This window comes from Balaenoptera ricei, chromosome 2 (assembly GCF_028023285.1).
Source record: "Balaenoptera ricei isolate mBalRic1 chromosome 2, mBalRic1.hap2, whole genome shotgun sequence".
Classification (NCBI taxonomy): Eukaryota; Metazoa; Chordata; class Mammalia; order Artiodactyla; family Balaenopteridae; genus Balaenoptera; species Balaenoptera ricei.
Window position 1 is genome coordinate 155,382,353 of NC_082640.1, and position 25,549 is coordinate 155,407,901.

Sequence of the window (25,549 nt, forward strand, 5' to 3'; positions counted from 1 at the left end):
CCCCTATAACAAAGAACTATCCGGCCCAAAATGTCAATAGTGTTGAGGTTGAGAAACTCTGCTTTTAAAAATACTCAATGACATACGAAAAAAAATGTCAATATTAAGAAAAAAACATAAAACAGCAGAGATGGCCTAATTCCAATTTTATTTTTAAAATATGTACATTTAAATACAAAAAAGTCTAAATAAAACATGTCCCAGGTGTCCAAAATGGTCATCCTGAGTAGGTGGGATACTTCTTTCTTTAAATATCTATTTTCGAAATTTCCCATAATTAATACATGACATTTTAAAAACTTATGAATAAGTGGGAAGTCTGTCTTTTAAGTGCCATATTCTGATAACTTGTATGATTCAACAGGAAATTCTCAATAGTAAAGTATGGAATTCGTGAAATACCAAAGAACAAAAGATCCTCAAATAGAGCTAGGGCTAAAAACAGATCCTCAACAACAGTAAGGATTTACAGGGAAGTTATGATAGCGGACGATGCATTTATTTTGAGGTACTCCCAGACCACAGACTGTCTTCATGTCCAGTCTCACTTCTTCTGCCATAGAGAACTAACCTGCACAATACACTCTCCTCATTAAAGCAGATGCTCTTCATTCAATCTGAGAAGTTTCTGATTTTTAAGTTTTCCTTTTTTTAAATAAGAAGATTGCCTGCATAACTTCTGCAAAATTTCTTGCATAAGCAACAGTAACAACATAATAAAGCTTTCTTTTCTCTTCTTGGGCAATTTCTAAAAATTGAACCAAAGCAGGCACCAATGCTTAGTCCTTCCAGGAAGGTACACAATAACCACCCAAGAGTAGGTATGAACAGAAAGGTCAACTCTGAGACTAAAATCAAGGGCTGCTTGAACCTGGTTGCCAAACATGCCAATTTCAGTTGTTTCTTGCCAGTATGTCTAAGGCAAAACATGCTTCAGCCACCTATGGCAGCAAGCGATAAGATATCTGTACTAGGCCATCAAACATGGTTAAGACACCTATAAAGAAAGAAACAACAATCCTCAGAGACTCCAATTAGTCACTTGGCTTTAAGGAGTAACATGAAAGATACAACCGGAATTTAGATACAAGACTTGAATGGAAATTCAGAATGAGGAAAGTTGTGTAATAAGATTCTGACGGGTATCTGGATTTGCAAAAAATTCCTTCTTCTGAGTAATGTTTTTGGAAAACTTTTTAAAGTAAGGAAGTATAGGCAGGCTAAGAATTAAAACTGGAGAGTCAGCCACAGTGACAGTCTGCCTCCACCCCGGAAAATCTCTACTACTCATCTGCAAAATAATGAGGCACCACCAACTTAATCAAAACAATCATGTTCAGAGACAATAAAACTGCAGACAGAATGTACTGGTGAAGTAAGCCACTTACTTGAGTAAGTCCTTTATAAATGCAGAACCTCATAATTTTCCCTACTGAGGGACCAGGTCAGAAGACCCAGATTTTATTCTTGCTTGTACTACTTACTAGCTGTGAGCTACTGGGCTAATCACTTTACCTCTTTGCTCCTTTATGCCCTTATATGTAAAATTAAAGGTTTCAATTAGATGATCATTAGTCCTTTCCAGCAATAAAACTGTATGATTCCACAGAGGGAGAACATCAGCAGCCTAAGATCACAAGAAGGGTGAAATCAGGACTCTAGCCCAGATCTCTTAAACTTCTTTAATGATGACATTACACAACACAAAAGATATTCTACAGCCAACTGCCCACATATCTGAAAAACTACAATCCCTGAAAACTCTTCGCAGGGCCAACCTATACACTTGAGGGGGCCAAATTTTATTCCAAATGTATATGGTGCTAGATAGATACTCCACAAAACTAAGCCTTTAGCATGGTTTTAATATTATATCACTTTGGGTTAAAAACACCTTAGGAAAAAAACTCCAACTCAGTGGAGAATCATTTGTCAAAACATCTTTCCTTAAAATCAACTCTGCAAAAAACATCAACCCACAGGAAGACTTAAAAAGAAAAAAAGAAGGAAAAAAGAATGTACAGCAAGTGAACAGTAGAACAAGAACTATAAGAGGAAGTATACAGAAAGGAAGGGGTAACTTACTAGCCTCTGGATCTAGCATTTTCTTAATGGTTTTAGCCTATTTGTTTGTTTGTTTTTCCTTCTAATAAGAGGACAAGGAGGAGACAAATGACTAACCAACCACTCTGCCTCTCAGATTCAATTTAGTACCTTAAAAGTGGCAGTTGAAAGACCTGACGTGGGGAGAATGGGAGCTTGGAAGCTTTTCCAGCAGAGGCATTCAACAGTGAATGGGAGGAGTTAAGAGACTAGGGCTTTGGTTCTACCTGAGTGCCAGACAACTCGGATGATCATGAGCAGGTGGCTATATGACTTACAATGCAAACTAGGACCTTTTTAAGAATGAAAGAAACACTAACAATTGTACTAGGATGTTGGGACGGTCCCAAGTAAACCAGGATATATGGTCATCTTAGTTATAAAGGACCCCAGCAAAGGCAGGGGACCTAAGGAGTTACTTGATCAACCATTTAAGGTAATCTTACCTCACTTTATCAACCGCAGGAGCCCCAGCAGAGGCAAAAGGGAAGATGGAAATCAGCCTTGCTGCCAATATCATCTCTGCTACTTGGATCTATTTATTATAAGCTTGTCAGTTACCTCAGATGCCATTTTCTCATTGATTCCTACATGCCCCAGCCCTCTGGAATATAATTCCTTTAAGACTGGCCCTAACAGGAAAATAGTACTCAAAGCACATAGACCTGATCTCCATTGCATATCAACTCTGTATCCTGAGAGGTACATGATAGAATCTCGGGCATCTAACACTGCAAAGTGCAAGGAGTGAGCAAGGTGGCAAAGGAAGTGCGAACATGCAGGCATGGGAAGAGCAGACAACTAAAGTGACGAACTACTGTTGTCAATTCTTCCCCTAAATCCCTGACCTAGAAAAACTGAGGTGAAGAGCAAGTGGAATCCAAGACCAGAACCTGAAGAGTAACCCTCCTTGTTCATCCAGTCAGTGTGCAACCTTGGAAAGAAAACACCTTCTTTTTCACAGAAGCAGAGTGAAGCTGCTGGTGACAGAAGTAAACTTAACCTGCAATAACACTATGCTTCATTTTAGTGTCAAAAGTGCTTCCAAGTGTCAAAAGTGCTTCCAAATGACTTACAGTGCTCTCTGGGCAGATCGCCCCTGTTACATTGTTTAAACCTTCTTCCAAAAGGCACTTTATTCGGAAGCACATTATTTATATGTGCCCCAGGCATAGATATTTTCTCCCCAGGTATAATTATGAGGAAAGATAACTATTTCTGTTGGCTGAAATTCAGCCATACTCAAGCAGCATACTTTCAACAGAAATCAAACTCAAAACCACAGGCTTAGTAAACACATACATATTATTTGTACTTTTAGTTAGATGAATGGAGAAGAGGAACCAACTTGGTAACCAGAGTTTGTATACCCACTCTTAATTAGACTAAAGGAGGTGTGAAGTTAGTCACATGGTTGATGTAAGTAAGCGTAGAACACGCAGTGTTAAGGAAAAATGAGACTTTAGAAGACAGCCAAGATCCACCAGAGGGCAGAAAGCAGAAGCAAGAAGAACTACAATCCTGCAGCCTGTGGAACAAAAACCACATTCACAGAAAGATAGACAAGATGAAAAGGCAGAGGGCTATGTACCAGATGAAGGAACAAGATAAAACCCCAGAAAAACAACTAAATGAAGTGGAGATAGGCAACCCTCCAGAAAAAGAATTCATAATAATGATAGTGAAGATGATCCAGGACCTCGGAAAAAGTATGGAGGCAAAGATTGAGAAGATGCAAGAAATGTTTAACAAAGAACTAGAAGAATTAAACAACAAACAAACAGAAATGAACAACACAATAACTCAAATGAAAACTACACTAGAAGGAATCAATAACAGAATAACTCAGGCAGAAGAACAGATAAGTGACCTGGAAGACAGAATGGTGGAATTCACTGCTACGGATTAGAATAAAGAAAAAAGAATGAAAAGAAATGAAGATAGCCTAAGAGACCTCTGGGACAACATTAAACGCAACAACATTCGCATTATAGGGGTCCCAGAAGGAGAAGAGAGAAAGAAACGACCCAAGAAAATATTTGAAGAGATTAGAGTAGAAAACTTCCCTAACATGGGAAAGGAAATAGCCACCCAAGTCCAGGAAGTACAGAGAGTCCCAGGCAGGATGAACCCAAGGAGGAACACGCCGAGACACACAGTAATCAAACTGACAAAAATTAAACACAAAGAAAAACTATTGAAAGCATCAAGGGAAAAATGACAAATAACATACAAGGGAACTCCCAAAAGGTTAACAGCTGATTTCTCAGCAGAAACTCTACAGGCTAGAAAGGAGTGGCATGATATATTTAAAGTGATGGAAGGGAAGAACCTACAACCAAGATTACTCTACCCCCCAAGGATCTCATTCAGATTTGACAGAGAAATCAAAAGCTTTACAGACAAGCAAAAGCTAAGAGAATTCAGCACCACCAAACCAACTCTACAACAAATGCTAAAGGAACTTCTCTAAGTGGGAAACACAGGAGAAGAAAAGGACCTAATAAACAAACCCATAACAATTAAGAAAATGGTAATAGGAACATACATATCAATAATTACCTTAAACGTGAATGGATTAAATGTTCCAACCAAAAGACACAGGCTGGCTGAATGGATACAAAAACAAGACCCATATATATGTTGTCTACAAGAGACCCACTTCAGACCCAGGGACACATACACACTGAAAGTGAGGGGATGGGAAAAGATATTCCATGCAAATGGAAATCAAAAGAAAGCTGGAGTAGCAATACTCATATCAGATAAAATCGACTTTAAAGAATGTTAAAAGAGACAAGGAAGGACACTACATAATGATCAAGGGATCAATCCAAGAATATATAACAATTATAAATCTATATGCATCCAACACAGGAGCACCTCAATACATAAGGCAACTGCTAACAGCTATAAAAAAGGAAATCGACAGTAACACAATAATAGTGGGGGACTTTAACACCTTACTTAAACCAATGGACAGATCGTGCAAACAGAAAATTAATAAGGAAACACAAGCTTTAAATGACACAATAGACCAGATAGATTTAATTGATACTTATAGCACATTCCATCCAAAAACAGATTACATTTTCTTCTCAAGTGCACATGGAACATTCTCCAGGATAGATCACATCTTGGGTCACAAATCAAGCCTCAGTAAATTTAACAAAATTGAAATCATATCAAGCATCTTTTCTGACCACAATGCTATGATATTAGAAATCAATTACAGGGAAAAATAATGTAAAAAACACAAACACATGGAGGCTAAACAATATGTTACTAAATAACCAACAGATCACTGAAGAAATCAAAGAGGAAATTAAAAAATACCTAGAGACAAATGACAATGAAAACACGACCATCCAAACCTATGGGCTGCAACAAAAGCAGTTCTAAGAAGGAAGTTTATAGCAATACAAGCCTACCTCAAGAAACAAGAAAAATCTCAAATAAACAATCTAACCTTACACCTAAAGGAACTAGAGAAAGAAGAACAAACAAAACCCAAAGTTAGAAGGAAAGAAATCATAAAGATCAGAGCAGAAATAAATGAAACAGAAACAAAGAAAATGGCAAAGATCAATAAAACTGTAAGCTGGTTCTCTGAGAAGATAAACAAAATTGATAAACCAGTAGCCAGACTCATCAAGGAAAACAGGGAGAGGACTCAAATCAATAAAATTAGAAATGAAAAAGTAGAAGTTACGACACCACAGAAATACAAAGCATCCTAAGAGACTACTACAAGCAACTCGATGCCAATAAAATGGACAACCTGGAAGAAATGGACAAATTCTTAGAAAGGTATAACCTTCCAAGACTGAACCAGGAAGGAATACAAAATATGAACAGACCAATCACAAGTAATGAAACTGAAACTGTGATTAAAAATCTTCCAACAAACAAAAGTCCAGGACCAGATGGCTTCATAGGTGAATTCTATCAAACATTTAGAGATCAGCTAACACCCATCCTTCTCAAACTCTTCCAAAAAATTGTAGAGGAAGGAACACTCCCAAACTCATTCTATGAGGTCACCATCACCCTGATACCAAAACCAGACAAAGATACTACAGAAAAAGATAATTACAGACCAATATCACTCATGAATATAGATGCAAAAATCCTCAGCAAACAGAATCCAACAACACATTAAAAGGATCATACACCATGATCAAGTGGGATTTATTTATCCCAGGGATGCAAGGATTCTTCAACATACGCAAATCAACCAAAGTGATACACCATATTAACAAATTGAAGAAGAAAAACCATATGATCATCTCAATAGATGCAGAAAAAGCTTCTGACAAAATTCAACACCCAGTTATGACAAAAACTCTCCAGAAAGTGGGCATAGAGGGAACCTACCTCAACATAATAAAGGCCATATATGACAAACCTACAGCAAACATCATTCTCAATGGTGAAAAACTGAAAGCAATTCCTCTAAGATCAGGAACAAGACAAGGATGTCCACTCTCGCCACTATTATTCAGCATAGTTTTGGAAGTCCTAGCCACGGCAATCAGAGAAGAAAAAGAAATACAAAGAATACAAATTGGAAAGGAAGAAGTAAAACTGTCACTGTTTGCAGATGACATGATACTATACATAGAGAATCCTAAAGATGCCACCAGAAAATTACTAGAGCTAATCAATGAATCTGGTAAAGTTGCAGGATACAAAATTAATGCACAGAAATCTCTTGCATTCCTATACACTAACAACGAAAAATCAGAAAGAGAAATTAAGGAAAACAATCCCATTCACCATTGCAACAAAAAGAATAAAATACCTAGGAATAAACCTACATAAGGAGGTAAAAGACCTGTACTCAGAAAACTATAAGACACTGATGAAAGAAATTAAAGATGATACAGACAGATGGAGAGATATACCATGTTCTTGGACTGGAAGAATCAATATTGTGAAAATGACTATACTACCCAAAGCAATCTACAGATTCAATGCAATCCTTATCAAATTACCACTGGCATTTTTTACAGAACTAGAACAAAAAAAGCTTAAAATTTGTATGGAGACACAAAAGACCCCGAATAGCCAAAGCAGTCTTGAGGGAAAAAAAACAGAGCTGGAGGAATCAGACTCCCTGACTTCAGACTATACTATAAAGCTACTGTAATCAAGACAGTATGGTACTTGCACAAAAACAGAAATATAGGTCAATGGAACAGGATAGAAAGCCCAGAGATAAACCTACGCATCTATGGTCAACTAATCTATGACAAAGGAGGCAAGGATATACACTGGAGAAAAGACAGTCTCTTCAATAAGTAGTGCTGGGAAAAGTGGGCAGCTACATGTAAAAGAATGAAATTAGAACATTCCATAACACCATACACAAAAATAAAGTCAAAATGGATTAGAGACCTAAATGTAAGACTGGACACTATAAAACTCTTAGAGGAAAACATAGGAAGAACACTCTTTGACATAAATCCCAGCAAGATCTTTTTTGATCCACCTCCTAGAGTAATGGAAATAAAAACAAAAATAAACAAATGGGACCTAATGAAACTTAAAAGCTTTTGCAAAGCAAAGGAAACTACAAACAAGACAAAAAGACAACCCTCAGAATGGGAGAAAATATTTGCAAACGAATCAACAGACAACGGATTAATCTCCAAAATATATAAACAGCTCATGCAGCTCAATATTAAAAAAACAAACAACCCAATCCAAAAATGGGCAGAAGACCTAAATAGACATTTCTCCAAAGAAGACATGGATGGCCAAGAAGCACATGAAAAGCTGCTCAACAAAAAAAAAAAAAAAAAAAAGCTGCTCAACATCACTGATTATTAGAGAAATGCAAATCAAAACTACAATGAGGTATCACCTCACACCAGTTAGAAGGGGCATCATCAGAAAATCTACAAACAACAAATGCTGTAGAGGGTTTGGAGAAAGGGAACCCTCTTGCACTGTTGGTGGGAATGTAAACTGATACAGCCACTATGGAGAACAGTATGGAGGGTCCTTAAAAAAACTAAAAGGAGAACTACCATACGACCCAGCAATCTCATTACTGGGCATATACCCAGAGAAAACCATAATTCAAAAAGACACATGCACCCCCAATGTTCATTGCAGCACTATTTACAATAGCCAGGTCATGGAAGCAACCTAAATGCCCATCGACAGATGAATGGATAAAGAAGATGTGGCACATATATACAATGGAATATTACTCAGCCATAAAAAGGAACGAAATTGGGTCATTTGTTGAGACGTGGGTGGATCTAGAGACTGTCATGCAGAGTGAAGTAAGTCAGAAAGAGAAAAACAAATATCGTATATTAACTCATATATGTGGAACCTAGAAAAATGGTACAGATGAACCGGTTTGCAGGGCAGAAATAGAGTCACAGATGTACAGAACAAACGTATGGACACCAAGGGGGGAAAGTGGCAGGGGTGGGGGTTGGTGGTGTGATGAATTGGGAGATTGGGATTGACATATATACGCTAATATGTATAAAATGGATAACATAAGAACCTGCTGTATAAAAAAATAAATAAAATAAAATTAAAAAATTAAAAAAAAAAAGAAGACAGCCAAGACCAAAATCCAGGTGAAGTGAGTTTTAGTCCTGAGCGAGACCTGCTTGAGAGGTGAGTACTGCAGCTGTGACCAGAACTGTGCTTACTGGCTCCAAGCCCATGATCCATCTCCCTCAACCGCACCCCTTCCTCTGTTTCCACATAACGGGGGAAAAAAACAATTAGCAAATCAGAGTGATAACACAGGGAGATGAGAATATAAGGAAAAGGTCATATCCTTTTAAAATGTATGTAACATTCTAAAAATTTCAGAGCAGTTAGCAGCATGTCTCAGAGCTCATGCAGACCCAGGCTGGAAATGCAGCTCCACCACAAACTACAGGTTTCACAGATTAACTTCTCTAAGCCTCAGTTTCCTCATATGTCCAATAAGGATAACAGTACTCTCTGTACCTTAGGAAAGATTCTTTTATAAGTATTAGATGTGATCATGTATGTAAATGTGCCTGACACATATTAAACACCCCCCAAATAATATTTGATATATGAATGACATGCTCAAATATTAGCTATTTTTATTGTTAAACATTTATTTTTATAAACAGTAATGTCTCGAACATCAGGAGGGCCATTCCTAGTTAATTTGGTAGGCACTGGGGAGCACTGTAGATTTTTGAGGGATCAGCAGGGGATATGAGATAATGAGCTAAGCTTTAGGGAGCTTATATTATGTTGGCAGTGGTGACTAATAAGCATTAAAGCTGAAAAGAACAAAAACTTGGGAAGCAGCTATTGGAACCAAATTTTCTACAAAGACCAAGGTAATAGACAAGGTAATAAAAAATCTTTTTTCATTCCTAGAATTCTATTTCACTTCATTTTAACCAGAAACAATGAATTCCAATTTCTATTTTTCCACTAATGCCCTACCTTTTCTCATTACAGAATCCTCAGCAGTCATTTATCAATGCCCTTTCTTGATTCTTTAGCAGTTAATTAATGCAATTAATACAAAACCTTCAAATCCCCTTATCTTTCTAGATAATAGGTAACACTGGCTATTTTCCAAGTGGCAAATAAGACATACGAAGTGCTTAGCAGAGGGCCTGGCACACATTATCTGCTAAATAAGTGTGAAAAAAAATAACCCTTAGAGTTATTATTGAGATTAAAGAGGCAGACATAGTGTGTTCTCATTAAATATTTTTAACGAATAAACATAAGATACCTATGTAAAGCAAGTTATTCACAGCAAAACAAAGAAATACAAGTTATCAGCTAAGAGGAGCAACTAGAGTTGGACATGTGCTCAGGAACTGCTAACAGTCAGTTTTCAGTTCTTCAGAAGAGCTCTAAAAAGGCTGCCTGTCCTATAAGAAAAGGGACAGAAAAACATAAAAAGGCAACCTGGAAACAGCACTTGCCTAGAAGCAATGAGCCCTACTTAACAGTCCTCACTGCCAAAGACTAACCAAGCAGCTCTGAACAAGTCACCTTTCTACTTCTCCACTCCCTTTTCCATAAAATGAAGATCTTTCCATCTCTCTGATTCCATGAGAAAGAAGAAATAAAAAAAGGTTACCTAATGTAGTATTTCCCAAGCTTCAGTTAATCGTGATCACCTTTTGATTTCTGCCATATCCACACAACACAGTCACCATTATTTTACTTTAAACTGACTTTTTAAAATTTAGCCTTGCCTTAAGCAATAAATCCATGAAAGCTATTTTATATATGCTAGTTAACTTTTCTAACATGTATAAAATAAATGTACTATTAAAATGTAAATATTCATTCAAAGATCACCTAAAATCAGCTTATGTACGCACACTTTGGCAAACAGTAACCTAATCCTTATAACTTAAAATCAAAAATTTTAGAGAAAACAGAATTAAGTAGAAAAGAAATGTAATTTCACATCGCCACAATAATCTAAGAGTTAATCCTAATAGATCAATATTCAGTTCTTAAATTATAAGAGACAATACTTTTAATATAATGTGGGGCACCAAAAACTGAAAACAAAATCAATTCCTTCTTAACCTATATAATCTTTATTTGATTTAGGATTTTGGTTCCTTTAAGGGTGTCTTTAATTCCACCCTTGAGTATTTAAATTCAGACTAAAACAATAGGAAAAGCAATTCTTTCTTGAAACCATGAAAAAGAAAAAAAAAAATCAAAATTAAGAACTGTTTATAAGCAATGAAAGTGCTCTTCACCTTGCTCAATGCATGAGAAAATAAATGCACACACTTCTTAACTCAGAATTCAGAAAGCAGTACCCCTTTGTCCCAAGTTTTACTGGTGAATAAAGTTTCCCTGATCTAAATGATTCCAACTGTACTTTACAACCAAATCTATCAATAATCAGTGAATGAGCACACACTTGTACCTCCCTTCAATGTGTGGCCAGGATACATAACTGAGAGCTACTGCTCTTCTTCAGAACTCTCAGTATATCATAAATGTAAGTCAAGTCAGTGATGATCCTTTGAACAACACTGAACACATAAAGACAAGTTTTTGAGGTACTTATAATGTCTAATGAGACTGGTGGTCATCAGTTAAACCTCACTAGGTATTTTTTAAAGTGGAAGTGACAAACCCAGGCATAACTCTAAATTTGCCAATTTTTGATAGATATCAATTAGTTGACTGAAGAACAAGTGGGAAAAATAATGTGTATCTGTAAATATCCATGTTACCTTATCCTTATGACATGATCTCTGTAATTTATCACAGCAATGTCCTCCAAGGCCATCTCTACAAGCGACCTTTCTTTCCCACTAAAAATCAAAGACAAGGGGACTTTTGCTATATTAAGTACTACAAACCAAACAAAAATCCAGTATCTATTAAAGTATCATAAAGCAGAAGAGAACATTTTTAAAGGATCATGCACTGTTAGAATTGAGAAGTAAATGTTCTGAAAATACAAGCTTAAGAGTATGATTTACATCTGATTCATCATCTCTGTACTTCGCATAACTCCTGTCTTATAAGCAGTATGCGCTCAAAAACTATTTGTTGAACTAATAAATAGACCAAAGAATAAAATTTAACACCTTCACAGCAATGCATTATCAGTAAACAGAAAAGCCCAGAAGAAAATCCAAGAATTGATTCCCTAATCACCATGTCAAAACGTATGTACTACAAAAGCTTTTTAAAGTCAGATATCTACCTTGCCACTGGCCATATTTCTCCTGATAAACTAACCCCTGGACGAATAAATTCATTCTAATTAAACACGTAGAAGTTTTAATAGTCAGACTTCATTTAACTGGTTAAAGTCAAACACTTTACCTGTAGATAATACGCTTTTACATGAGTTTACTTACTAAAAACTGATTCCATAAAATGAAATATAACTAGTGATTGGGTGACAAGAAATGATCATTAATTAATGGGTTCCAATTAAGCATACAGTTATTATCATAGCTATTATTTGATGCTTAAAATTATGCTTTGATGACAGTATTAGGGTTAAGTTTATTCACAAAGCATTTCTAACAGTTCCCCTCATTGAGATCATTCTCAATTTTTCACATTGTACTGTGCCATGTGCAATGAATGTTAGATGCTCAAGTGTCAATCTCCTATAAGCGTTTTGTGAGGTTCAAGTTAAACAACAACAGTAATAACAGTTGCAGCAGCAGTAGCAACCAGAGCAACAGCATGGTCTAGGCCCTTGTGCTAAAAACTTTACAAGTGTTATTTCATTCAATCCTCACCACAACCCTGTGAGACGTATCACTGTCCTTATTATATGACTTAATCTCTCTATATAACTGTGGATACTTATATCCCATATGAATATGGGAGACCCATATGAAATAGAAATAGGACTAAATAGTGAGTCCAATTATAAATATTATGCCCAAGTAATTGAATGCCTCTCCCCATTCACAACTCCTACTTAATTAACACTTTGAAATAGTATAGTTGCTGATGCTATCTGTAAAGCTTCTGAGGGTGCTTTTTCTACATTTAGTCATAAGCATTAAAAAAGAAATCATAATCTCTCACTGTAACTCAAAACTTCACACTATGGGCTATTAATCTGCTAGTGCTACAAGTTCCAATGCCTTAAACATCAATTCAGGGTAAATAATATTACAGCAACTCTTATCCCAAAGAGCTGAATATTTTTATTTACTGCTAAGATTCTATTTACAAAAACCATTTATAAGATATAAGAAAGCAGGGCTTCCCTGGTGGTGCAGTGGTTGAGAATCTGCCTGCTAATGCAGGGGACACGGGTTCGAGCCCTGGTCTGGGAAGATCCCACATGCCGCGGAGCAACTAGGCCCGTGAGCCACAACTACTGAGCCTGCGCGTCTGGAGCCTGTGCTCCGCAACAAGAGAGGCCGCGATGGTGAGAGGCCCGCGCACCGCGATGAAGAGTGGTCCCCACTTGCCGCAACTAGAGAAAGCCCTCGCACAGAAACGAAGACTCAACACAGTCATAAATAAATAAAAGAACGTGAATTTCTTTAAAAAAAAAAAAAAAGATATAAGAAAGCAGAGAGTTACATATACAGAGCTACACTCTTTTTTTTTGGCTGTGCCTCGCAGCTTGTGGGATCTTAGTTCCCCAACCAGGGACTGAACCTGACCCCGGCAGTGAAAGCGCTGAGTCCTAACCACTGGACCGCCAGGGAATTCCCCCAGAGCTACATTCTGATTGGTCTAGCAGTCAGATCACAAGAAGATGTTCATCTGCTTCCCCAAGAGAAAATAAAAAGACTTTTAAGCAAACATATTTCCATTCTAGGGAAAAGGAGAAACCTAAGAGGAAGCAATGGAGGCAATTTAAAGAAAGAATCAGATGCAACCAAAGACTTAAAAGGTAAACCCAGGCTATCCCCTAAATACGTGTACTAGCATAACCTCCTTGATGGTGTTAGTATCTCTTGTAAGTAGCACTTCAACATGCAATGTTGTTCCTTCTCTCTCAAAGAACTAACACCCGTAAATATTCTAAGATAAGACTGCATCAGGCATAAGCTGTCCTTTATAGAGTAATAATGTTCACTCAAACCCATATAGTTCACAAAGTACCTTCACATATGACATTTCATTGAACAGACCTCCTTGTTAGGTAGTGAGGGCAATTTGTTAATCCCGTTTACTGATGAGGAATGAAGGAACTTGCCTAAATTCGTACAATCTGTGACTGGTAGAGCCTCCAACATATCACGTGACGCCAAATCCCAGGCTCTTTCCCCACCATATTGTGCCTCCTCATTCCACTTCAAAAAAATCACAAAACTATCCTGTCTGCCCCATTTGCACATGTCCATTACCAGCACTGTAAGAACAAGTGTCAGCTAATAATGAAACCACAAGTTATAAGTACAAAGGGGAAAGAAAACAAACTCAGCATTTTTTCTGAGAGGCTGGGAACTCTGTTCAGTACCCAATCTAAACTTTGCCTAATGTAGCTGTCACAACAGCCCTTCAGGTGGGTGCTGGTATTCCCATTGCTTACATCAGGAAAGAGAGGCTTAGCAACTTGACTAAGGTCACACATTAAATGACACAGCAGTGATTTTAACCATGTGTATGCTATACCATACTGCCTTACATGATATCACAGTAATGCCCCTTTCAGCAATAAAGAAAAATACTTTTTAGGTTAAAATACTTTTGTATTTCAAAATGTCAAAAAAACATCCTCCCACTTGTTGCTGTCACACACTCACTTCCCAGCTGAGCACCTTTTCTCCTTCCTGGTTTTCTCTGCTTTACTTTTAATATCTGCTGGCCTCATTGTGCCCTGGAAAAGGGGCTAGCTGTTAGAACAAAAAAGTAATGATGTATCCTTAACAAACAGCATTTTATAAGGCCATAGGAATCATGCAAATATTATTTTTGGCCTAGGTCTAAGTTAATTATATCAAATAGTGTGTGTCAGGGAATTCCCTGGCGGTCCAGTGGTTAGGACTGGCACTTTCACTGCTATGGCCCCGGGTTCAATCCCTGATAGGAGAACTAAGAGCCCATAGGCCAAGCTGTGCGGCTAAATAAATAAAATTAAAAGAACAAAAAAAGACAAAACAAAAACAAAACAAACAAAAAACCCCAAATAGTGTGTCAGTTACAAGAAACATGAGCCTGCCCAATTAGATAATGAAAACAGTGAGCAAACTATGGACAATCTATCATTTTAAAAAACTGTTTTTCTTCCAGTTTTGATATATAATTGACATACAGCACTGTATAAGTTTAAGGTGTACAGCGTAATGATTTGGCTTACATACATCATGAAATGATAATCACAGTAAGTTTAGTGAATTCACTCTCTCATAGATACAAAATTACAGAAATAGAAAAACAATTTTCTTGTGATGAGAACTCAAAGGATTTACTCTCTTAACTTTCATATATAACATACGGCAGTGTTAATGATATTTATCATGTTGTACATTATACATTTCATCCCTAGTACCTGTTTGTCTTATAACTGGAAGTTTGTACCTTCTGACTGCCTTCATCCAATTCCCCTGCCACCGGCCCAACCCCCCCCCCCTCCTCTGGTAACCACAAATCTGATCTCCTTTTCTGTGGAACAAACTATCACTTCAATCACCACTTTCAAGAGCTTTAACCAATCCAGACAAGATACAAGCACTACAACAAAATGCATAAAAGTAATCTCATTACCATCCTGGAGTCTGGCCTCCCACCACATTTTTGGTGAAACATTAGGGATTGACAGCATTAGCCTCAAAATACCATGTGCTCCTCCCCTCAGGTGTTAACTGCTAAAGAAGGACAATGATAGATAAGATGTAAACACCTTAAATAGTTTTAAATTTGGGAAGATTATTGAAGAACTTCCCAGAACAAAATTTAATTAGCTTTAACAAGTAAAGGTGTATTTATGACTCCCAGAGGGGGCTTCCTTATCTGAAGCGAACAGGAGGAACTTTCTGTTGCATAAGTTGTACTCATACTAGACGGTGAATAAACTAATAAGGCTTTTAACCAAAACTCTACCGTTCAGGGAACAAGTAAGAAAAGCTAACACTAGCTGAGCTAAACTGGAGGGGCAGGTGAAAAAGCCTACTGGAAGACAAGGAACAAGGACAGGAGTAGATAAAAAGGAAACAGGAAGAACTAAGCTAGAGGAAGCGTGAGGGGAAGGAGGAGGAGTAAGGGGCAAAGAAAGTTGGAACCCAGGAAGTACTGATGGAGATGGGCAACTCAAGCCTAGGAAAGAGGAAATGAATGCCTAGAACCAGAAGGTTTACCAGAGCCTGCCTGTGGAAAGGACCCTGCTCCTCTATAGACTAAAATTAAGATAAAGGAAATGAACTGGTCAAGTCTAGAGAAAATTGGGTTCATTTAAGACATGGGGGAAGGTACTACACAAGGATAACTGGTAGAGAATGGAGGCAACTTTTTAGCACCTTTAAAAAAGTGTTAATGGGGTCTTCCCTGGTGGTCCAGTGGGTAAGACTCCACCCTCCCAATGCAGGCGGCCGGGTTCATCCCTGGTCGGGGAACTAGAAGCGGCAACTGGGACTCAGCGCAGCCCAAATAAACAAATATATATATTTTAAAAGTGTTAATGAACTTTAAATAGATGAAATGTATGGCATGTGAATTATGTCTTAATAAATCTGTTATTTTTAAAAAGCGTCGCAGACGTAGAGAACGGACTTGAGGACACAGGGAGGGGGAAGGGTAAGCTGGGACAAAGAGAGTGGCATGGACATATATACACTACCAAATGTAAAATAGATGGCTAGTGGGAAGCAGCCGCATAGCACAGGGAGATCAGCATAGCACAGGGAGATCAGCTCGGTGCTTTGTGACCACCTAGAGGGGTGGGCTAGGGAGGGTGGGACAGAGATGCAAGAGGGAGGAGATATGAGGATATATGTATATATATAGTTGATTCACTTTGTTATAAAGCAGAAACTAACACACCACTGTAAAGCAATTAAACTCCAATAAAGATGTTTAAAATAAATAAAAAGCGTGTTAAATTGAGCAATGTATGACCGCATTTATGATTTAATCAACACGATTAGCTCAGTCTGTAATAGCACCCCCCAAATTCCCTCACCCTGTAGGGTGCATTTACTTGTGTCTGGGAACATGTCTGTTGGAATACATCAGTCTGGGAAGGAGACAGGAGTATGATGAATACAGAAGTAGCAGCAGGGGGAAAAACTGGGAGCTCTGTAAAGAGCTCTTCCCCCATCTTTGCCCCTGGAATTTTTGGCCCTGTGGGGGAAGGAAGCTTTTGTTTGGGGTATGCCTCGAAGTGGAATATCAGATTTCTTCAGGAGATGATCTAGGGCCAAAATCTACCTAGTCAAAGAGAAAACGATCTGAAGTGGAAAAGTCAAGTCAGTCCTGGAGAAACCCCAGAAGGTTTATCATGAAATGATCACAAGTCTTATCTGTTACCCCCAAATTGGACTGCACGCCCCGTGTCACTTCCGAATGTTACTCGCGAAGAAGACGGATGCTTTGCCATGATCCCAGAAGTTTCTGGCGAGCTGCCCACTGACGTAAATTAGAAAACCATTCGGGGACCGGCCTGGGTGAAGCGAAGCGCCACGTCCAGCGCTGGGCTCCCCCTTCCTCCCTCTCGATATAGGAAAAGGGACGGGGTAGGGAGGGCAGAAGGCGAGCGGGAACGCCAGATCAGCCGTCTTCGCCCTCCACCCCTGAGCCGGGTTTCGGGGAGCCGCCCCCAGCGTAACCCATCCCCACTCGCCAGCCGTGGGCCCGCGACCCCCGTGATGAGGGCGGCGGCGGCGAGCGCCCCCACGGGCGGCAGGCGCACCTCCCCCGAAGCAGCTATCGCCGCCACCCACCCGGCCCCGGCCTCCCCGGGAGCAATAGGCTATCGATTCAGCTGCCTGTCGCTAGGAGCCCCGGGAGAGCGAGGCCTACACCGCCCGGCCGGAGCGCCGGCCTCGATTTCGCCACTTACCCAACACCGCAGGGGGAGCCGGGGGGCAACCAAGCCCAGCTGGGCGGGAGGAGGAGGCGCGGAGACCACCTGCAACGGCAGGCGCGGGGAAAGGGGGTGCGGGCTCGGGGCTCCAGCCAACAAGTCTCCCGGGGTCGTCCACCCCCCCCACCCCCTGCCTCGCAAGTTGCGCATTCAAGTTCAGGCCGGTGCCCCTTGGCCTCCAGAGCCCTCGGCACTCCCAAATCCATAAGAAAAACAAGACACGGAAGAGGCCACCCCAGGACCCGAGGAGATGGCGCTGGGCCCCTGAGGGCGACGAGGGGGCGGCCCAAGGGAACCCGCTCATCACCTCCCCTCCGTTCACCCGGAGTCGCAGCCCCGACCCCTCCGGCGGCCGACCCTGTCACCGCCCGGCCCCCGGCCCCAAGGCCCCTTCCCGGGACGCCGGAGACAGGGGCTCGAGCTCCCCCACGCCGCCCCCGGCATCCGGCGTGCCTCGGCCTCCTCCCCCACCAAATCGCTCAAATGCCCCCAGCACCTTTTAAAGTACGCGGAGGAAGAGTTTCCCATCAAACTTTGTCAAGCGGTAACCTCGCCCCTCTCCCCGACCCACACTTCCACCGCAGTCATGAGGAGAGATCACTTTACACTTGGGATAAAGCGAATTAAGGACCTGTCAACCATTTTAGGTCTTTTTTATAGAAGACATCCTCTCCTTCCCCTCTCTCCCTCCCTCCCCCGCCAGGGTTTTAATTTGACACCCACCTTCCCACCGCCGAAGGGGGGGTTGAGGAGGGAGGGGGTGGGGACGGAGGGCAGGAGGAGGGTGGCGAGGGAAAGCGGAAAGGGGAGGTTGGAAGGGGGCCGGGAGGCGCGGGGAGGGGAAGGGGGTTGATTTACCTGAGACCAGCCACTGGCCTCCATTGTTGGAGAATTCAATGGCATTGACACAGCCGAAGTGGCCCAGGAGGTCCTTCTTGTAGAGGTTTCTGCAGCCTCGCAGGCGTCTCCTCTGAAAGTCCTGAGTGAGCAGGGGGTCCCCATGCAAGCCCCGCTGGGACAAGAAGCCCACCACTGACCTCATGCTGCCCCCCAGGCCAGCTCTCCTCTTCATGCTGGAACCGCCGCCGCCGCCGCTCGCGCCGCCGCCCCTCCCTCGGCCTCACGCGCGGCCGGCGCTCTCCCCCCACCCGACCCTCCCCCCGCGCTGCGATCCGGATGGTTCTTTAACCAGCCATAGCAGACGGAGCGAGGTGTGCAGACACTCGGTGGCGTTCGCGGCTTCCTGACGGTCCCCTCCCTCCCCTTCCCCCTCCCCTAGGCTCCTCCCTCTCCTTCTCCGCCTCCTCCAGCAGCTGATCCTCAGCTGCGGCCGCGCTTCCGCGAAGCGCGCGGCCCTTCCGCCGGCGGCGGCGGGGGCCAGGGATCGCGGGTGGCGGCGGCCCCTCCCCCGCCACGGGTTGAGGGCCGGAAGAACTCGGGCGGCTGGCCTCTAGACCGCGGGCGGCGGCTCGGCTTTCCCGCCGCAGCTCCTCCCCGCGCGAGGAGCGGGGTCGCTCTGGGCGGAGGCCGGGCTGCACCCCCTGAGCGGTGCACTCTGTGAAGTTGGAGGCGCGCAACGATCAAAGTGGCCGCGGGGCTGCGGACTCGCCTTCCTCCAACGGAGGCCGGCTGTCCATCGCCGCGGCGAGTGTGCTCCCGGCTCTTTATTTTCCGGTCCGGAAAATGCAGCCCGAGGTGGCAAAGAGGTGGAGGGAGGACTGCGGGCAGAGGCTCCGGTTGTTCTCCCTCAGTTCGCCTCATCCTTGGCCCGCCCGAGCCCTGTCCAAGGGAAAGGAACCAGGAGTTAGGACTGGACACTCGGGGTAAGGTTGCTGGGGGCCCCCCAAAGAAAGTTTTGACACTACCCCCGCCCCATCCAGTTTCCTAATCTTCCCTTCTTCCAGCCATTCAGTGAAAAAGGCTAAACTGGGTTCCATCGGTTAGATAATGAAGTGGTATATGGGGAAAAAAGCGGGGGGGCGGGGGGGAGGAATTTTTAACTGAAAAGAAAATTGCCAAAACCGAGTTGAGAAAGCTCAGGTAAGCAGAAAGTACTTCTGTTCATTAGTTCCAGGTACGTCTGCAAGACACAAGATGCATTATTCGAAAATAGAAATATATGTTATTTAATTGGGTGCGGTGAGCCCCTCTTCACGGCCTTGAGTGTGGAGCTCTTAGGCTGTACAGCTGTTAACCAGCAGCTGCGTTCCAGGCCAGAAGTAGCTGCACTACAGTCGTCTGGGAGCCTCCGCGGTGACCCCAGTGAGGAGTCAGGGTGTTAAGTGCCTTGGAATATTATTTCCCTAAACAGGAAAATGTGTAATACTTTCTTTTAAAAAGTTTAATTCTCAGGATGCTTCATAGTGTTTCTTCATCATAATAGCACCATAAAGATCAGTAGTGGTATACCAGCTTGATTATAACCAACATCTTTTCTTCATAGCAATGTCTTAATGTGTAATTAAGCATGTATTTTTGTGATTATATCAGCATGTTCCCCCTATAAGTTCTCTGAGAGCAGGGACCATGCCTATTCTGCTCATGGGTATATGGCCAGAGCTAGCACATGCTGGAACTGAGTAGCCACTCAAATATTTGTTGAATACATGAATGAAGTCAGGGAAAGGGGAAGAATTAGGAGGGGAAGGTAATGCATCAGTGTCAGATGCATTGGGTTTGAGGTATCTGCGCTTCATTCCAGTGGAGATGATTTCAAAGCCAGTTTCCCATCTCACTGTTCCTTTGCTTGACCTACTCAATCCACACATTCAAAAACAGGGAGCCCTCTGGCTCCTTCCAATTAATAGGACATCATTTATACCTACTTTATTTTGCCTGGGGTGGGGTGGATGTGCACAGTAATGATGTGGTTGAAGTGGCCTTTACTGCGGCAATATATGACACCCTCCTCTCCCCTCTCAAGCACATACTTCTTCTCCACAATTTTAAATATGACTCGCTTTTCCCCAATCCCTGGAATAACTGTCCCATTTATCTCAGCCTAAAAATAGACCAGGATCCGATCACAAGCCAGCCCAATTCTAGGACCTTGCTGGAAACTTCCTTAACTGTTCAGTGACCAGCCAGGACAGCAATGTAGGGACCTCTCAGTCTGTTTATATCCTACTGCTAGTCTGGGCAGCTTTTTGTAAGGAGAGTGCAGAAAATCTCTCTTATTCATGTAATTAGAGTTGCCAGATAAAATGCAGGATGCCCAGTTCTGTATGAATTTCAGATAAACAATGAATAATTTTTTAGCATAAGTATGTCCCACGTAGTATTTGAGATATACTGAAATTATTATTCATTGTTTATCTGAAATTCAAATTTAATTGGGCATCATGTATATTTGTTTGCTAAATCTGGCAACCCTAACTATAATATAACCCAGCTTCAGAAGATCAAGCCCCACCATAGCTGTTTCCTTTTATTATGAATTTGACATAGTCCCTTGTGTCATTTATTGCAAACTAATAATGTTGTACATAACTATATAACACAAACATTTAATTAACTTCAATGACCATATGAGCTTGGCCTTTTTGATATAGGCATTTATTGTAAAAAAAAAAAAAAGAAAGAAAGAAACGCCAGTGTACTTAGCTTAAAAATAGCAAATGAGGGCTTCCCTGGTGGCGCAGTGGTTGGGAATCTGCCTGCCAATGCAAGGGACACGGGTTCGAGCCCTGGTCTGGGAAGATCCCACATGCCGCGGAGCAACTGGGCCCGTGAGCCACAACTACTGAGCCTGCGCGTCTGGAGCCTGTGCTCCGCAACAAGAGAGGCCGCGACAGAGAGAGGCCCGCGCACCGCGATGAAGAGTGGCCCCTGCTCACCGCAGCTGGAGAAAGCCCTCGCACAGAATCGAAGACCCAACACAGCCAAAGATAAATATAAATTAATTAATTAATTAAAGAAACGTTTAAAAAAAATACTTTAAAAAAAAAAAAAGCAAATGAAATTGGACTCCTGAGTAATCTCTCCAGTACATAGACTATGTGGAGAAAGAGGGAGAAAAAGTAAAAAATTCATATGTTTCTTACCTAGGCCAAGAAACTTCTGTATATTAACATTCACATTCAGAAAGCCTGGAAACACTGTTTTGAAAATTCATTCTGGAAAAACCAAGATATGGAAATTACTGAACATGGGAAGTCTTAATTAATTGCTCCACCATGAGTTGAATACTGATTAAACATAGAATTGCCAGAAATTCATTTACTCTTTGACTTCTATTTTGCTTGGCCATGATATCCCTAAAGAAAAAGTAAAGAATCTTTAAAAGCACTAGATGCTAAGGAAATGTTCAAACATTAGAAATTGTTTGTTTAAAAAAAAAACCTAAGAAAATGCTAAGCCCTTTCTCACACATTTACTAAATTTTAGCATATTAAGGGCTATGTATGGATACTAGCATATCAGAAATTATTCACTTCAGAATATTTTCAACTTTAAAATAAAATAAACTGCTACTCATAGATAAGAGATATTAATTTAGACAACGATCAATGCGTCAAATATATGTATAATTTAACTGTAATGTCATTTAAATTTTAAAGGATAAGTTGTTTATTGGTCATTTCAAACAGACAACAGTCAATTTTAATTTTGGGAAAAAAAGAAATATCTATTTAAATGCAAATTCCTCCGACAAGATCTATAGGACATACATCCATTCTTTTTAAATAATAATTTAAGGGCTTCCCTGGTGGCACAGTGGTTAAGAATCCGCCTGCCAATGCAGGGCACACGGGTTCGAGCCCTGGTCCAGGAAGATCCCACATGCCGTGGAGCAATAAGCCTGTGCCCCACAAGTACTGAGCCTGCGCTCTAGAACCCGCGAGCCACAAGTACTGAGCCTGCATGTTGCAACTACTGAAGCCCGCGCACCTGGAACCGGTGCTCCACAACAAGAAAAGCCACTGCAATGAGAAGCCCGCGCACCGCAACGAAGAGTAGCCCCCACTTGCTGCAACTAGAGAAAGCCTGCATGCAGCAACGAAGACCCAATGCAGCCTAAAATAAATAAATTTTTAAAAATGATAATAATTGTATTAGATATAATTGATATACCATAAAATTCACTTTTTTAAAGTTCACAATTCAGTGGCTTTTAGTATATTCACAAAGTGGTGCAACCATTACCACTATCTAATTTCAGAACATTTTCATTACCCCAAAGAGAAACCCCATTCACATTAGCAGTCACTCCCCACTCCTCCCTCTTAGCTCCTGGCAACCACTCATCTATTTACTGTCTCTGGGTTTGCCTATTCTGGACATTTCATATGGGTGGAATCATATAATATGTGGTCTTTGTGTCTGGCCTCATTCATTTAACAGTGTTTTCAAGGTTTATATTTGTTGTAGCATGTGTCAGTACTCTATTTGTTTCTTAGACCAAATTATATTCAGTTGTATGGACAATACCACATTTTGTTTCTCAGTTCTTCAGCTGATAGGCATTTGGGCTGGTTCCACTTTTTCGCCATTATGAATAATGCTGCTATTAACATTTGTGTACAAATTTTTGTGTGGACGTGTTTTCATTTCTCTTGGGTATATATACCTAGTGTGGAATTGCTGGGTTATATGGTAACTCTGTGTTTAACTTCGTGAGGAACTCAAACTGTTTTCCAAAGCAACTGACCATTTTACGTTTCCACCAGCAACGTAACATGGTTCCAGTTTTTTCATATCCTTCCCAATGCCTGTTAATGTCTATCTTTTTTTTTTAATTATAGCCATACAAGTGGGTGAAATGGTTTCCCATTATGGTTTTGATTTGCAATTCTGTGATGGCCTTTGATGTTGAGCATACTTTCATGTGCTTATTGGCCAGTTGTATATCTTCTTTGGAGAAATGTCTATTCAGATCCTTTGCCCATTTAAAAATTATTTGTCCTTTTATTGCTGAGTTGTAAGAGTTCTTTACATACTTTAGACACAAGTCCCTTATCACATTATAATTTTTACATATGTTTTCTCATATTGTGAGTTGTCTTTTCATTTTCTTGATTGTATCCTTTGAATCACAAAAGTTTAAAAATTTTGATAAGGTCTAATTACGTATTTTTCTTTTGTTACTTGTACTTTTGGTGCCATATCTGAGAAACCCACCTAACCCAAAGTTACAAAGATTTACTCCTATACTACTTCTAAGAGCTTTATAGTCTTAACCCTTACATTTAGGTCTATGATCCATTTTGAGTTAATTTTTGTATATAGTGTGAGCTAAGGGTCCAACTTTATTCCTTTCCATGTGGACATCTAATCATCCCAACACCATTTTTTAAAAAGACTGTTCTTTCCTTCATTGAATTGCTAGTGTATGGGCTTCCCTGGTGGCGCAGTGGTTAAGAATCTGCTTGTCAATGCAAGGAACACGGGTTAGAGCCCTGGTCCGGGAAGATCCCACACGCCGCGGAACAACTAAGCCCGTGCGCCACAATACAGAGCCTGCATACCACAACTACTGAAGCCCGAGTGCCTAGAGCCCATGCTCCGCAACAAGAGAAGCCACCGCAATGAGAAGCCTATGCACCACAACAAAGAGTAGCCCCCACTCGCCGCAACTAGAGAAAGCCCATGCGCAGCAACAAAGACCCAATGCAGCCAAAAATAAATAAATAAATTTTAAAAAATTGCTAGTGTATAGATACACAATAGATTTTTGTATATTGACCTTGTATCCTGCAAATTTACTTAACTCATTTATTAGCTCTAACTGGTAGGTAGGTTTCTTAAAATTTTTATGTACAAAATCATGTCACGGGCTATTAGAAATCCTTTTACATCTTCCTTTTCAATCCACGTTCCGTTTCTTTTTTTTTATCTAATTGCCTTGGCTAGAACCTCTAATACAATGTTGAATAGAAGTAGTAAGAGCAGACATCTTGTCTTGTTCCTAATATTAGTCACCATTAAATATTATGTTAGCTGTGGATTTTACGTGATTCTGTTATCAGGTTGCAGAACTTCCTTTTTATTCCTAGTCGTAGAATGTTTTTATCATGAAAGGATGTTGGATTTTGTCAAATGCTTTTTCTTTGTATGCTGAGATGACCATATGGTTTTTGTCCTTTATTAATATGATTTTCATATGTTAAACCAATCTTACATTCCTGAGATAAATTCTACTTGGTTATGGTGTTTAATCGTTTTTATATGTTGCTGGATTCACTTTGCTAGTATTTTGTTGAGGATTTTTGTGACTATATCCATAGAAATGTTTGTTTTCAGTTTTCTTGTGATGTCTTTGGTTTTGGTATCAGGGTAATACTGGCCTTATAAAATGAGATGGAAGTCCATCGGCTATTTTTTGGAAAAGTTTGTGAAGGATTAGTGCTAATTCTTCTTTAAACATTTGGTAGGATTCACTAGGGAAGTCGCCTGGCCTGGGCTTTTCTTTGTGGGAAGGTTTTGATTACTGATTCGATCTCCTGTTATAGTTCTATTCAGATTTTCTATTTCTTCTTGATTCAGTTTTGGTAGTTTGGGTGTTTCTGGGAATTCATATTGCTTATCTAATTTGTTGGCATGTTAATAGTATTCCCTTAGAATTCTTTTTATTTCTGTAAAGTTGTAATAGCACCTCTTTCATTCCTGATTCTAGTAATTTGAGTCTTCTCTTTTTTTCTTGGTCAGTCCAGCTGTCTTGTCAATTTTGTTGATATTTTCAAAGAACAAACTTTTGGTTTTTGTTTATTCTCTCTATTGTTTTTTGCTTCTCTATTTTATTTATTTCTGCTCTAGTCTTTATTATTTCCTTCCCTCTGCTTGCTTTGGGTTTAGTCTTCTTTTTCTAATTTCTTAAATTGGAAGGTTATGTTGCTGATTTGAGATCTTTCTCTTTAATATAGATATTCACAGCTATTAATTTCTTTCTAAGCACTGTGTTAGCTGCATCCTATAAGTTTTTGTATG

General features: G+C 40.5%; 2 protein-coding genes across 4 annotated transcripts in view; one reads left to right on the forward strand and one right to left on the reverse strand.

Annotated features, from left to right (window-relative positions):
• The window catches only part of DCAF5 (DDB1 and CUL4 associated factor 5), a 105,237-nt gene extending 86,483 nt beyond the window's left edge, over positions 1-18,754 (reverse strand). The window contains exon 1 of one of the 3 annotated variants that reach the window (XM_059914499.1): positions 18,482-18,754. In XM_059914499.1, the coding sequence (XP_059770482.1) occupies positions 18,482-18,695 (214 nt within the window). In that variant the 5' untranslated portion in view covers positions 18,696-18,754. Of the gene's footprint in view, positions 1-18,119; positions 18,299-18,481 lie in introns of those variants that run through there. The other 2 variants (XM_059914501.1, XM_059914500.1) reach the window with 2 other exon arrangements.
• Positions 18,755-18,978: 224 nt separating this feature from the next.
• The window catches only part of EXD2 (exonuclease 3'-5' domain containing 2), a 96,051-nt gene continuing 89,480 nt past the window's right edge, over positions 18,979-25,549 (forward strand). The window contains exon 1 of the mRNA XM_059914503.1: positions 18,979-19,446. The gene's annotated coding sequence lies outside the window, so the exon portion shown is untranslated. The remainder of the gene's footprint in view (positions 19,447-25,549) is intronic.